General features: G+C 36.7%; 1 protein-coding gene across 5 annotated transcripts in view; it reads right to left on the bottom strand.

The window, feature by feature from the left end:
• CASK (calcium/calmodulin dependent serine protein kinase) overlaps positions 1 to 14,588 on the bottom strand; it is a 196,687-nt gene that overhangs the window by 106,500 nt on the left and 75,599 nt on the right. For all 5 annotated transcript variants that reach the window (XM_054387798.1, XM_054387806.1, XM_054387825.1 and 2 more), the window contains exons 3-5: positions 13,461 to 13,566; positions 6,414 to 6,491; positions 5,361 to 5,433 (exon numbers count right to left, since the gene is read on the bottom strand). In XM_054387798.1, the coding sequence (XP_054243773.1) occupies positions 5,361 to 5,433; positions 6,414 to 6,491; positions 13,461 to 13,566 (257 nt within the window). The remainder of the gene's footprint in view (positions 1 to 5,360; positions 5,434 to 6,413; positions 6,492 to 13,460; positions 13,567 to 14,588) is intronic.

The following is a 14,588-nucleotide window of genomic DNA, read 5'->3' as shown; positions in this document are numbered from 1 at the left end:
CCCACAGATGAGGTGAAAGTTTGGTGGCCCAGGATTTTACTAAGGTGTTTTGAGAAGAATGGGTTTTATATGTGCTCTGTAGCTTCATCAGGAATATTTTTTCTTGCAGTCTTAGCCATGACAGTCATGTTCAACAGGTAAGGCAGTGACTTCCTTGTTGGTATGCAGCCTTCCTGTACTCAAGATATTGTACTTGCCCCAAAGAGCCACATACTTATTTCACTTCAAAGGTGGATTAACACATGCTGCTCCAGAAGCCACCTCCTTCACAGCAATTAAAGGACCATTTATAGAACAGTGCATAAAGCACAAAATATCTACAAAACTCCAACATATCTCAATGTACAATAATATTCAGTGAAGAAAATACGAATGAAATGCACACATGCAGTTATTCCTAACCTTTGGTACTGGCAAAACAAATGACTGGAATTTCTCCTAGTATTATCTTGTGAGGTAAATTCCATGGTTTGATTAGGAAGGCATAAATGTTTATTACCTACTGGTATAAAAAAATTATTCAATGATATACATTTAATGATCATTATCAGTATGAGAGCAATGCAAAACAGGAGATTTTGTGGTGGGGTTTTTTTGTTCTTTTTTTTTTTTGGACTGTAGAAGTTAGAATATCATGATGACAAGTAGAGATTTCAATTTTGAATCATTTCACAGAAGAACTTTAATATTACATAACGGTCTTTTTCCTTGTACAATCTTCTCTTCAACCAAGATCAAGAGGAATTTACTGAGCGTAAGAAGTGCTGTAAAATACTCAAAACTTCACAATAAGATGCAGTAAGCAATTCTGTCTTCCCAACCCTACTCTTAAGTTCAATGACAGGTACCCTGAATCAACCCAAGTGCCAGCAGACAAGATACTGGGTCTTCTCTAACAGGGACCACAAGACTTCCTATCATTTGACAGCTCCTTCGTGTTCTGCAGAAGTAAAATAAAGATGTAAGCAAAAAAGATAGAAAATCATAGGAAAGTAACATTTTATTTAATACAATGTTACCCGTGAGAATAGAATTTAGTGATTGCTTCTTTCACAGGATTCCCCAAATGGAGCTCTGAGATGGAAAGCCCCTGAAGAAACATTGAGCAAAAAATACTGAAAGTTTTATTCTTGAAGCCACCTAACTTCTGCATTGAATGAGGAAATGCATCTCAGCCAGATAGGACACCTTAGTTCCACCTCTGCTGTTCATTTTGCAGTCCTAATAACCTTTAAAGAATTTAGTATGTAATGAAATCTCACAAAGCAGTTGCTACTGGATCTCAAACATCTAGTAACTTCTAAAAGATATAGAAAAAGCATCTGTTGTTATTGACTGTTTCCCAAAAGCATAAACCAGGTTCTATTCCAAAGTGAAAAGAACAGAGAGAAAGAAACATGCAACAGATTCCTTGGTTTGGATATGCAGATTCAAGCTGTTCTTGAAGAACAGCTTCTCTGATTATTTTTAAAATAACTGAATATACACTTACATAAACACACACACAGGTACAAGCCTTACTAATTTTCTAGATATACTTAAAAGCAGAAGTATAAAAGACTTCAGCTGTACAGGCAAAATCTGAAGTGCCTAAGTGCAAGGAGTTACCACAGTGAAAGAAGTGGTAACTGAGTGTGTTCTCAGAATTCATATGGTTAGTTTAGTTCTCTATAGTGCCTAAATCAACATGCAAAACCTATCCACAGATCAAGTCTCAAGTCACCTGCACCAACAGAGAGTTTTATATGACACTCCACAGAGTGAACAGCACTCAGTCCTACTCTCTGGAAACAGTGAGTTTGCTTCCAGTGAAAGAAACATTGAATTGAATCTTAACAGCAGAGAAGGCAGAATTAGTGTATTTTTGCTCTAGAAGTTTGCTCTATTTTGATGATTACATTTCACAAACTAGAGCTCATTAGAACTGAGCTAAACCTATAATACAAGTTTTGGATGTCTACATTTAGCCAGCAAAGTTGCCTGTGACTCTAGTGGCACACCTATCATTTACTTGATCACAGAAACATATATGAGCACTCAAACTACACGGAAATCACAGAGCAAAGTTGGAGTTTTTGGAGTGAACTAAAGACAAATCTTCAGCAACTAAAGCTCTTAACGGGATTAAATTGTTCTTGTATCAGTTACATTAAAAGGTATTTTCACAACATGATTTCTCAACTATATAAAATGCTCCATAAGCATCACAACACAGGCTGAGAGAGATTGGTAAAACCTCTTGATGTTTTGCTGATAAAAACCAACCAATTGAATTTATTGCAAAAATGAAAGAGTGAAAAAATCTGCAATAAACACTGAAGAAATGCACTTTTTATAGAACACTGTCCTGCTTCATAACTTATACAGTGCTTAAACAGTCTATTTCATCAGCTGAATCCCATTCTACTTCCAGTAACTAGCACAAAAGTCTTCTACCAGTATCAGTTTTAGTCTTACTACCACTATCAATGTTAGTCTGTCCTCTTACTAAACAGGTAACTCAGTGAAACTGTCAAGAAAAGACAGAGCAACTTCTCCCAAACAGTGAAATTCTAACAACTCAAAATACTGAATGCTGACTGTACTGAATGCACAATGCTGCTTTAGGTACTCTATACCACATGACCTGCCAGAGTGATTTGAAATACTCAAGTTCATCTATGTGCAACAAAAGCAACAGTTTCAGCTTTTAAGATCATAATTATTAAAATCCATAGCACAGAACTTAAGGAAGTTCAATGATCAGTGGCATCCTTTGCAATTTAAGAGCTGCAGAGGCATACCATTAATTTTTCTCCTTCTTGAAGAAATATTACATCTACAGAGTGCATTTTCTTTACTTGTTTTTACTTCCATTAAATCTGGAGGTATTTATTACTGCCTGCAATAAACGTGTTGTCATATACAAGGGAACCATCTTCAGTTGTATTTATGTTAAGAGAAAAACCCCACAGAGATAACCCTATTTGTTACTTTTTTTTCCCTGAAGGTGAAGTAAGAAAAAATACTATTTTGCAGAATATGGTGAAGTTGAGATTTGTAAGAAAGATACAAGCCATTTTTCTCCTACTTCTTTGTTCTCTCTCAAAGGTCCTCTCCCACTTACCACTTTCCAATGACTGTAGTATCAAAATATTTTCATTATTATCTAACGCTGACAGGTCAAGAGAAAGTGGCTGACTTAAGTGACAAATGGCAATCAACTTCTAGCAAGGGTTTTATGGAAAAAGACAAGCATCTCATTTCAGACCCACATATTCCCATTTCCCTTTCTTTGTTCTCGTATGTGAAGCTAATTCTGTATACAAACTACTCCATCATAACACTCTGTATCGGAAAAGATCCCACTTCAATGTTGCTACTATCAGTAGTAGTATTTCAGGTACTTCTGACACAGCAAGAGTCTGAAAGAATAAAAGGAATGGCTGAGTCCTACAGCACTAGGTTGGCAGAATACAAACAAATGTGATAAGGGAGAAAGAAATGTGATAAGGGAGAAAGTTCTTGCTGCATGCGTTTCTGATGCTGTGGTGGTTTTAAGGCTATGCTTTTAATTTATTTTCACAGAGTTCAAGCAGGAAAGTACAAGAAATGTAAATAAATCACAATTGGGTGTAAGAAAGAAAAATAATGATTATTCTAAACACTTCCATATAGAGATAGAAACCTACAGATATCTCTTTATCTATAGATATAAGATTTGGTATTCAAAACAAAGTTCAGTCTGTCTGGTGTTTTAAGATTCAGCATTCCAAACAAAGTTCAGTCTGTCTGGTGTTTTTCTGCTGGGCAGTCTAGCAGGGTGCTTCTGCATTTCTCTTCTTGCTTTCTTTGCTGGAGAAGATAAGGTACTGACCTTGAAAGCTAAGTTCTAACAACCCCTCTGCTTCTTGTTTTTCTTCTCTTTGCCGGGGGAGGGCTGGAGAGGGCAGGGAAGGGGGAGGCAGAGGGACAGCTTTCCTGGCTTTGGCCAGGAGCGTTTTGTGTACGTTTTTGTGTGTGTAAATACTGTATAGTTTGTATATTTTTGTATATATTCATTACATTCCATTGTAGACTGTAGTTTTTGCTTGTAAATACAGCTTCATTTGCTTCCAAACTGAGCTAGTCTGGTGTGGGAGGGAAATTTCAACCCCCCACAGATGCATAGCTGCCTTGAGTTTTTTGCCTTCCTGCATTAGCATTTTTTACTTTCTTTATCATATGATAATTCATTCCAAACAGTGAATGAATGCAAGATTTCATTAACTGAAGGTGAAGCAAACATGCAATTGTCACTGATTATAAAGCCTTTACGCAGTGTTGAAGGAGGTGAAATGATATAGAAGGGACCGAGAAATGTCTGGTCTCACAGAGCAGTGACAGAAATTAGCACAACTACAGGCCATCTTGTAAAGGCTTTCAGGTTTTGGTTCTGCCATCAGAGGTTAATTTGAAGCCTGAGGGAGTTCATCACAGGCTGCAGCCAGTATTCCAGAAGCTTTGCTAGACCTCATCCCTTAAAGAATAAGGTGAAGTTTCTGGCAGCAGATTACAGCAAACTGAAATATTCCTAACTTCCTAAGCAGTCAAAAGCTAAGAGAGCACAAAGCTTGCTTAAAAGATACCTAATTCTTAAAAAGACTCTAAAGTGTAAAATTTCCTGGGTATTGGACAACGATCAAACATTTTGCAGTTTGAAACAACATTCACAGAAACATTAAGAGGGAAAAAATGTAGTATGATTGTATTAACTGTATAGATTTTTATCAATTCACTTTCATTCAGTTAATTTGGAAGTCACTCGTTTAGTTTAACTCCTTTCAAAACAATGTCTACAGTGACATCTAGAGCTGGGATACTGCAGTTAAATAAATAGTTCTACACCCAAACCCTATAGTTGTATATCTGCACTGCTTTTGCCAAAAATAAAGCACTGTCTGTACTTTAGACTGATACATTAAATAAATTCTCACTCCCTCGTGGAATTCAGCAAATTTAATTCTAAGGATGGTATTTAATAAAGACAGTGATTTTAAAGGGTTTTTAAATGCAATTAATTTATATATACTTTGTTCTTACCACAAAAAAAAGGCAAGCTGATTTTATATTAATATTCATAAACTAGAAATTAAACTGACTTTCAATGTAAGTGGCAATCAGATGCATGTGTTATCTGTGAATGAAGACCTCCTAAGTGTTCTCTGTTGATGGAATTAGAGAGCAGCTTTAATCATACACAACACAGTAAGAGTAAACAACACACTCAGCAAATATAGCTTCCTTTTCTACAGCTTCCCCTTCCTTTAAATTATGGAAATTAGAACTCAGTGGTTTGTATCACTGTGGTGAAGAAACAAAAAATAATTAACCCCCCTTACCTTCACATCCCTGTGGATTATATTATTATCATGACAGTAACGAAGAGCTTCCAGTATCTGTCTCATGTAATGACTGAAAAAACAAAGACATCATGGATGACAAAGTTGCATGAAAAATTAGTATACGTATATAATAAATGATGCTTTAAGATGCTAACCATAAAAACTCATCACCCAACTTTAACCTTAAATAAACAGAGTTTGGTAGAATGGTGTTTATAATAATGAATAAAATCCATTTTTTCAAAGGTTTCAAATGTTCATTAAGTCTGTTTCATATGACAAGGAACACAGGATCCTTTAGGGATTTTTATAACAAAACACAGAAAGGAGAAAAAGTGACTATCACTGCCTGATTTATTTATAAAGGGACAGAACTAAGATCTTGGCTTGCCTGACGTAGATGGAAGACTAACCTCTTTCTCCCTTGTGTCTAAAGGATCACCTAACAGATTACTGACCATACTAGAAAGCCAAGAAAGCAAACAGCCTCCTGTGCTGCATCAGGCATAACACTAATGGTGGACTAAGGGAGGCAATGCTTGTCCTCTGGAGGTTCCAAATCGCTTTAGGTAAACATCTTTCCCTAAGACCATAATTATGCACTGGATTATATTGTCCAGGGAGGCATCCTTGGAGGTTTTTCTGGACAAAGCCTTGAGCAACATGATGCAAATGCAATGCTGACCTGACTGTCTTAAGCAGAAGGTTGAAACAGAGACCTCTTGATGTCTCTCTCAACCTGGTTTCTATGATACTAAAATGTCCATAGTTTTGAGAAAAAGCAAACAAAGAATCTCATATGAGAAAAGGCCAAGAATTAAGTATTGGATATAAAATACTATTTTATACAATTCCATTCAAATATAGAATGAATAAATGACAAAATGCTCCAAAATTCTACTTTTATTATGCTAATTGCTGGAATGAACATTCAGGACGTGGAAAGAGGATTATTTATAGTATTCCAAATTTTGGCTACCAGATTGTACAAGAGTATATTTCATTCTCTTCCATTTATCTTTTAGGATTAAATGTAATTATAATACATACCTAGCTACAGCCTCACTGTACACAAATCCAGCATCTGCTCTCTTCACAATTTCGAAACACAGATCTGCTCCATCCATACTGCAGATAAAAAGAGATAACTATAATCAATTACAGAAAAATTTTAAAAAGAAATAAAAAAATCTATTTACTCTACATACAAATCTTACATGAAATACTTTGGATACATGTACAATGCATTATTAAATATACCAGCATTTAGTAAGTTATCTAATAGAACACAGCTTGCCACAGATTAACCTTTGATGCTCCTCAGGTCATGCAACAGTTCTCTCAAAGCATCAGCAAAACCAAACACTTCTTTATTGTTCAAACTGTTCATTGAACAAGGTATGCAAGACAGCAGGAAGTCAATGCCCTGTGCAAGAAGGCTCTCCAAGTTAATAATTAATGCATGATACCACGTCAAGTAGTGCAAGTCTATATATAATTAAGACTGTAGTTGCACAAAAGTCTTACTCAAACTTAGTCTTAAATGAAGACTTACAAAAAAACCTCCAGAAATACACTACAGCCCTTCAAGTAAGCATTTTCATAAGGGTAATGAAGGAGCCAAGAAGATATTTCACACCTCACTGAAGGCACCTGAAAACACTGACAGCACATACACTACATCACTATCTGTGGTACTTGATACTTTGTTCTTTTTCTCCCTAATTGTCTGTAGTCTTTCTGCTAACTTCCCACAATGAGTAGTGTAACACTTTTAGATGCACTCATATTAATAGCCCTTAGGCTAAAGTTAGACTACCCCTTCTCTAAAACCAAAGCACCTTGGTGTGGCATAACTCTCCTCCATTGCTTTCCCTTGTAAATAACCCCAGACAAATGTATATCTAAAAATCTTCATTGCTTGATGGGGAAAGGGTAGAGCAACAAGAGTTAACAGGAATAATAAAAATCTCATCACTCATGCTTAACAAGGCACTTGCAAAAATATTGACTGTAACATGTAACTTTCAGCCTCCATACCTTGTCTGTTTCTTCCCCACCAAAACCTCAAAGAGGGAAAGCAAAAGGCAGCAGAAGTTGCAAGGTATCTACAAAGCCCACATTATGAGGGGCATTTTGGTAAGCTATCCAGAATGTCATCACACAACCACTTCTGCTTTGTTACACACCTGCAATGCAAAACTTCTCCTTGAGGAGTTACAAGCATTGTGCAGAAGCTTTGATTCTCAAATAAACAGGGATAAAAAGTTATCCCTATGAAAAATAAACTATCACGTGGATAAATCAGTGACAACTAAGAGAGACTGGTGACCAAAAGAAGTGCACTTTTATTTAGTAGGTGGAAAAAAATGTCCTGGTCAGTTATTTCAGCACTGGTACCATCTTGGGATTTAACAAGCCTCACAAATCAGAATCCCACATTGCCAAATCATGACTGCTCATTGCTGCATTACTCATCTATATGTTTTTTCTCCAGTAGTTTTATGTCCTGCTCAATTTCATGCAGCTAGTCTGTATACATGGCTAAATATCATTTTGAGAATGGACTATGCTGCATTATACATAGCACTGTATAGCAGCAGCAGGGTCGTTCAATGAGAACAGCATAAACTGGATTTAGCTACCTCACTGGAACAAACACTTATGTCAATCTCCCTTTCAGTATCTCCTCCCAGCAATATATTTCATCTAGATGAGAAAAAAAATTGAAACCTGAGCAACACCAAGCAATCAAACATACAAAATGTATGATTAACTAACAGAAATTAGGATGTGTCATTGTCACAGAATTGAAGAACACATCTGGCTGGAAGAGACCTCGAAGATCACCCAGTCCAACCTCTGACCCAGCACTGAAGGGTCAACACTAAACCATGTCTCTAATTGGCAGGTCCACATGCTGCTTTGAATACCCTCAGGGATGGTGACTCCACCACTGCCCTGGGCAGACCATTCCAATGTTTGAGAACCCTTTCAGTGAAGAAATATTTCCTAATATCCAGCCTGAACCTCCTCTGACACAGCTTGTAACCATTTCCTCTAGTCCAGTCGCTTGACACCAAGGAGAAGAGGCTGCCCCCTCCTCGCTCCAACCTCCCTTCAGGTAATTGTAGAGAGCGATGAGGTCTCCCCTCAGCATGAAGCAGCAGAACTCTTTAGATTAATTTCACTCTGACTTGTTATGAGCCCCAGATGAATAAAGATCCAGAGGCACTAAAGATTTTTATCTGCATCACTAGTTGCTGAGACACTATGCCAAGAGTGTAATTTCTTTACTCTATTAGTAAGGTGTTAATAACCAGAATAGTCTTTAACATGTATTTCTAACCTCACACTCATACATACCAGCATATTTCATTTAAATTTTATAACAGGAAGTGGCAGTCTCATTTTTTTTGCAAATATTTTTTTACTTGTTTAAATTACATTCATGTTAAAAATTGCCACAGATTCTAAGCAGTAATTTTGCCTAGTTTTATTATATATTCATTAAGATGATCCCTGTTTATCTCAAAAGCACAAATATTCAGCAGGTGTATTTTAATCTCTGACTTCAACTGAGTACTGTTTCAGGGCAAAATCTGAAGAACAGATTTTTCTTCATGTGTAAATAGGGCTTCTTTGATCCCAATAATGTTGAATTTTAGCTTAAAATCTTAGGAGACTTATCTACCTGAGGCTGCCAAAGCAGGAGTCAGTCTCAGTTATAAGAAACCCTGGAAAATTCAGTGCATTAACAGAGTCAAAACTCTGCAACGTCAGAATCACTTAAAAGGTGACTCTGCACAAGCTGAAAAAGGCTGATGTGATATAAGAGGATTGAAGTTTTTAGCTATCAATGAAATCGAAGTTCAGGAGGTCTTAAGGTTTTGTAAGGACTATCAGCATTAGGCATGTGAAAAAGCCACAAAAATAAAACAATTAGGATAAGTTAAAATACACTAGAATAAACACACCGAGATGTATAAGAGGAAGACAGAAGTGGAAGGCACAAGAGGAATACGCTCATACTCTGAGAGAGGATCGCCTGGCACCAGCAGAGGGCACTCGAGGAAGCTGCACAACCTGGGACACTTCATGGCGTTTACACTCACGGTGCCAGCTACAGCAACTCTCACCACCACCACAGCTGCATTGTTGCCAGTGTTGGTACAAATTTCCGATATTCTGCTCTTGTTCTTTATACATTTTTAGCAGAACTGTGCCTGGATCTCAGCCCTTTGGATAAATGTTACTTTACGTCACTCTGATCAGTACAACTGTGCATCTTGAAAAGTCTTTACTATTCTGCACAAAGCTGATGGTAAGATGCAATCTAGCCATAACATTTACTTCTGAGTCATATTCCATGTAGAAATCTGTTCTGAGGCTAATAATCACTCTGAAGAATAGACAGTATACTCCAGAAGAGATATATATCTTGATACAAGGATACAATGCTTTGAATTTTCAGATGACCTAACAAGATGTGTCCTACGACTTCATTTATTGGTGAAGAATCAAAAAGTACTGCTTTAGGGAACTGAATTAGTGCTTAAAAAAAGCCTCAGACAAACTAAAGACTTGGCATATTGCTCATAACTGAGTTTACTTAGTTTTCTATCATGTATGCCAAAGGTATGAAGGCATTTTTTCCTTTAGCTGGACAGGTCTTACACACTTGCATCTTCACTTGCTACAAATAAACTGCCATAAGTTAACTTTAAAAATATAGTGGTTAACTTTTCTTGAAGCTCTGTGTGGCAACCTCTGAAAATTAAGATACAGAAATTCATCAGATATTTTGAAAATCTGGTCCAAACCTTAAACCTGAAATTATTTTCTTTCAGTAATCACAGCAACTTGTGCTGGTGTGAAAAAAACCAGAGATTTAGTTTCTTTTGATTTTACTTTTAGAAGTTAACATTTAAGACATTTTTATCCTAGATTATGCATTATACAAGTATGAAAGAAGTACAGTAAAGCTATATAAAAGATGGAGAGTTACAGGTGAGACTGTATTTAGAAATAAACCTCTAAATATAATCCTAACATGATTAAATAAAATAATGAAAAAAAAAAATTCACTCCATAAACCAAGAAGCTGTGCTATTTTGCAGTGCTGCAACAAAGCAGAATTAACAGATAATTATTTTTCCTCTTTTATTTTCTTAACACTTCAACAAAGCCACAACTGAGTGTACCATCATTTAAAGCCTCTGCAAGACACAGACTTACAAAAGACTACTTTCATCTATTTAGACACGATAAAATATCTGTTTGATGTACTTTTATTGACTACATGCTTGTATTGTGTAAAAGCTCGCAGTTAATTCAAGATTAATGATCATTAACAAGATTAAGGATTGCCTTCCACTTCTGTGTGGAAGGCAACTCCCTGACACTGCTGGTGAGTGTGGCAGGCAGGGAGCATGCCCAGCAGGGCTGTTGTTCATGAACACAGGAGGACTTGTTGGTGATCTGATGGTTGGAGGTGGTTCTGGGCATATGCTTCACTGGCTGGATGGCCAGGCACGAAGAGTTGTGGTGAATGGAGTTCAATCCAGCTAAGAAGCTGATCATAAATGGTGTTTCCCAGGACTCCATATTGGGGCTGTTGTGTTTTTAATATCTGAGTGCATCCTCAGTAAATCTGCAGATGACACCAAGTTGAATGGGAATATGGATCTGCTTTAGGACAGGAAGGCTCTGCAGAGGGATCTGAACAGGCTGGATCAATGGGGCAAGGCCAGCTGTAACAGGTTCCATAAAGCCAAGTGCTGGGTCCTGCTTTTGATTCACCACAACTCCAGGCTTGGGGCAGGGTGGTGGGAAAGTTGCCTGGTGGAAAACAACCTGAGAATGTTGGTCAATAGCTCAGTCAGCAATGTGCCCAGATGCCCAAGAAGGCCAACAGCATTGTGCTTCTATCAGAAACAGGCTAGCAGGAGTGGGGAAATGATATTCAGGGTCATTTTAGCAACTGCTCCAAGCAGATCACAGCTCAGGAAACTGTAGTTGACCTACATATCATTTATGTACAGCTGATGGCACAAAAAAGTTTTAGGTTTTGCTACTCTGTGCATTTCATTTGCTGGACTCAAATTAATTTTTATGAAAAGCATCTGCCAGTCCACAAATAAACCATCACCAGCTGGGCTTATGTCTGCAGATCTGTGTTGTCTTCCCCTTTCCTGTCATTTCAGAATAACTAGACCCTAATAAAATATATTTTATTGCTGTAGACACAACTTTGTTGCAAAGCAGTTAAGTTTGCTATAATAATAGGATAATGAAGAGAAAGCAGTAAAGCAGTACAAGTGAAAATAAGTTATCTACATAGATGATGCTTTTTTTCTACCTGCATGTTTCTTATTATGGTTACAATTATATAGTATAATAACCCAATTAAACTAGGACAATTCAGACTTACTCCACAGCAAACATTAGTCTCCTGTTGAATCACTTTATGAAACATCCCCTCCAGCATAACATATTGTGACTACAACCCTTCCATTCCCTGCTACATTTTGAGCACAGGTGTTCCTACTGTCTCATTTTCTATCATTGTTACAAGACAGTGGTGTTTTATAGTGTGTAAGGGAAACAAAGGCAAATGAGATAGTAAAGAATTATTATCCTTCAAATAATTTAGCCTCCTATTTCCTCTTTCATGTGGCCTGAAGTCAGGTACAGTATTTGTGTAGTGATCCTAATTGTTCAGACTTAATTTTTTATGTATACAAACATAAATGATAATAGGCTTGTCATTGAAAAATAATTACGGCTTTTGTCTCATATGTGTGAGCTACTGGCTTGTAAAAATAGAAGCAGAACCTTTTTTCCATTTCAAAATCTTGTTAATTATCACAGTATGTCTCCCTAAGGTGTACATAATTATTTCATAATAGGATAATTAAAGTCCCTTGGTCCATGCTTTAGGATTTACAAAATAAAACCAAAGTCAGTATTGAATCAAAACTTGCTAAAAGGGAAGCATAAAACAATTATTTCACACAATCATAAGTTTATAAACTCACCTTCAAAAAAAAAAAAAGAAAATTTTCAAACAGTTTTCAGCTTTACCTAATTGTTTTTTGGGGGGGCGTTGGGTCTTTCCCCCACCCCCTTTTTTCTGTTACCACCTAACCTTTTCTCTACCTCAATGGTGAAACTAATACATAAGAATTATTTTTTAAGTGCATATCTCAAATCAAGCCTCTTGGCTCTAGTGGACATGCTGATTCAGCCTACATACACTGGCATGACATGGCTTGCTCCAACATAAGCTAGCCAAATGCATCACAAAACATAAAGCAGGACAATCAGAGGAGGTCAAGAGGTATAAACATATATGCCCAGATACACTAGGAATGCATATATGTGGAACCTCAGAAGAGCTGATAGCTACAGAGAAGAGAAGGAAGAATTAATACAGATGATGCACAAATTAGTGTTCTCCATGTCTGTTTTTGTCCTTCCCAGTTAGCTAAAATCTAACTCAAGAAGGACTAATAATTTTCCCTCAAAGGAGGAACGTGGTGATTTGGGGGCTGCTCATCCTTGTATTTCTCTTTGTGAATTAAAAATAGCTGTACACTGCTATTTTGTTCGCTCTACAGTAACTAAATTCTCACATTCAAGATTCTAAAATGTATCTTTTAGACAAATGCCTCTTTTCTAGTGATGGGAACAGGTATACCAATTTGCAAGCATGCTTAAATACTCCAATAAACTTTATTTAATAAAGGAAAAGCAGTGCTGAAGAAGCAACAGTCTGGAAAAAAAGAGAAGCAAAACTTCCCAACTGGCACCAGTTACCCAGCAGATTTTTAACTCATTCTCATACACCCTATTAGGGGCACAGTAGCCATCCATAAACAGAATGCTATAAAGAATCAGTCTAATGTTAGCCAGTGGGACAACTTTTCTTTTTGTTTCTTTCTTTTTTTTTTTTAATTTGGTACAATTTGCACTTGCAAGTATTTTCATAGCATTCAAAAGTTCTGAAGTGTAAAACAGGCAGGTGAAAGCAGGTATACTTTTAGGATTTTACTCAGTAAATGACAACAAAGATAATAAAAGAGAGAAACTTACAACTCAAAGACCATATAAAGCATTCCATCTGAGCTGTATGTCTCCAATAGTTCAACAATATGAGGATGTTTCAGCATGTGACAAATACTGGCTTCTCTCTTCAGATCTGTGGAAGATAAAAAGGTAGTATATTAGCTATATATTCAGGCTAAAACCAAATTGAAAACAATCAGTTGTTTTTGTTTTAGCAACTGGAGGGACGTTCAAGTTTCCATTTTTATCAATAGCTACTTATTTAGAAAGTCACTTATTTAGAGGGTCACTTATTTAGAGGGTCACTGAAGTTGTTAAAATGTCATGGAAGTTCAGACTTCTGTAACAAATAGGGAAGTTCTAAGATGGAAAAGGGAATTTCCAGCATAATCAGCACAGACAAAATGCAGCCATGTGTTTGGATAGCAACAGTGAAAATGAATTGCTGGAAGCACTGAAAAGATAAGTGCTTTAAATAATAGTGAAGAAAGATATGTCAGTCTTTGATAGAGAATATAAAATATGATCATCACTTAAAATTTCTATGGGAGTTAACTACCCAATATCCTACACATCCCTGACAATTCTGAAAAACACCTAATTTCCTTTCAAAAATCTTTTATCCAACGTTTTAAAACATCTCTAATGTACTGAACATATTTTGAAAGTATGCTCATGGTATCCTACAGCATGGAAGAATTAGATGCTCTCAGCAGCCTGGATTATAGCACCACTTCAACATCTTAGAAGTGATGTGCACAGGCTATAGCAGCCACATCTTTCTGGGGGGGTAGGAAAGCATCAAGTTCCTTAGGAAGATGGAAGACATATGTCATTCTTTAACACAGAACAGTCTGATTCAACATGTTCAGTCCTTTGAAGGATTAGCTCTCCAGCCACAGCTTGATTATGACAGTATTTTGAAAAGCAGTATCTCCATCAGTAGTAAACATCTTGCTTAAAACGCTTCTGCATATATTGTACAGTGAGAATATGATTATGTATCATTTAAATAGACATGGCAGGACTACTTTTTAAAAGGAAAGCAATACACCTTTTTCACTGGTTGTGTCATTCTCAATTACTGTCATGGGTTGAGTTGAATCTGCTGCTGTTATTATTCACACCACGTTGCAGTCATGCCAACTTCAAAAA

Source organism: Indicator indicator, chromosome 1 (genome assembly GCF_027791375.1).
Source record: "Indicator indicator isolate 239-I01 chromosome 1, UM_Iind_1.1, whole genome shotgun sequence".
In the NCBI taxonomy this organism is placed as follows: domain Eukaryota; kingdom Metazoa; phylum Chordata; class Aves; order Piciformes; family Indicatoridae; genus Indicator; species Indicator indicator.
The sequence above is the reverse complement of the archived record's forward strand: the minus strand, read 5'-3'. Positions and strand labels throughout refer to the sequence as shown.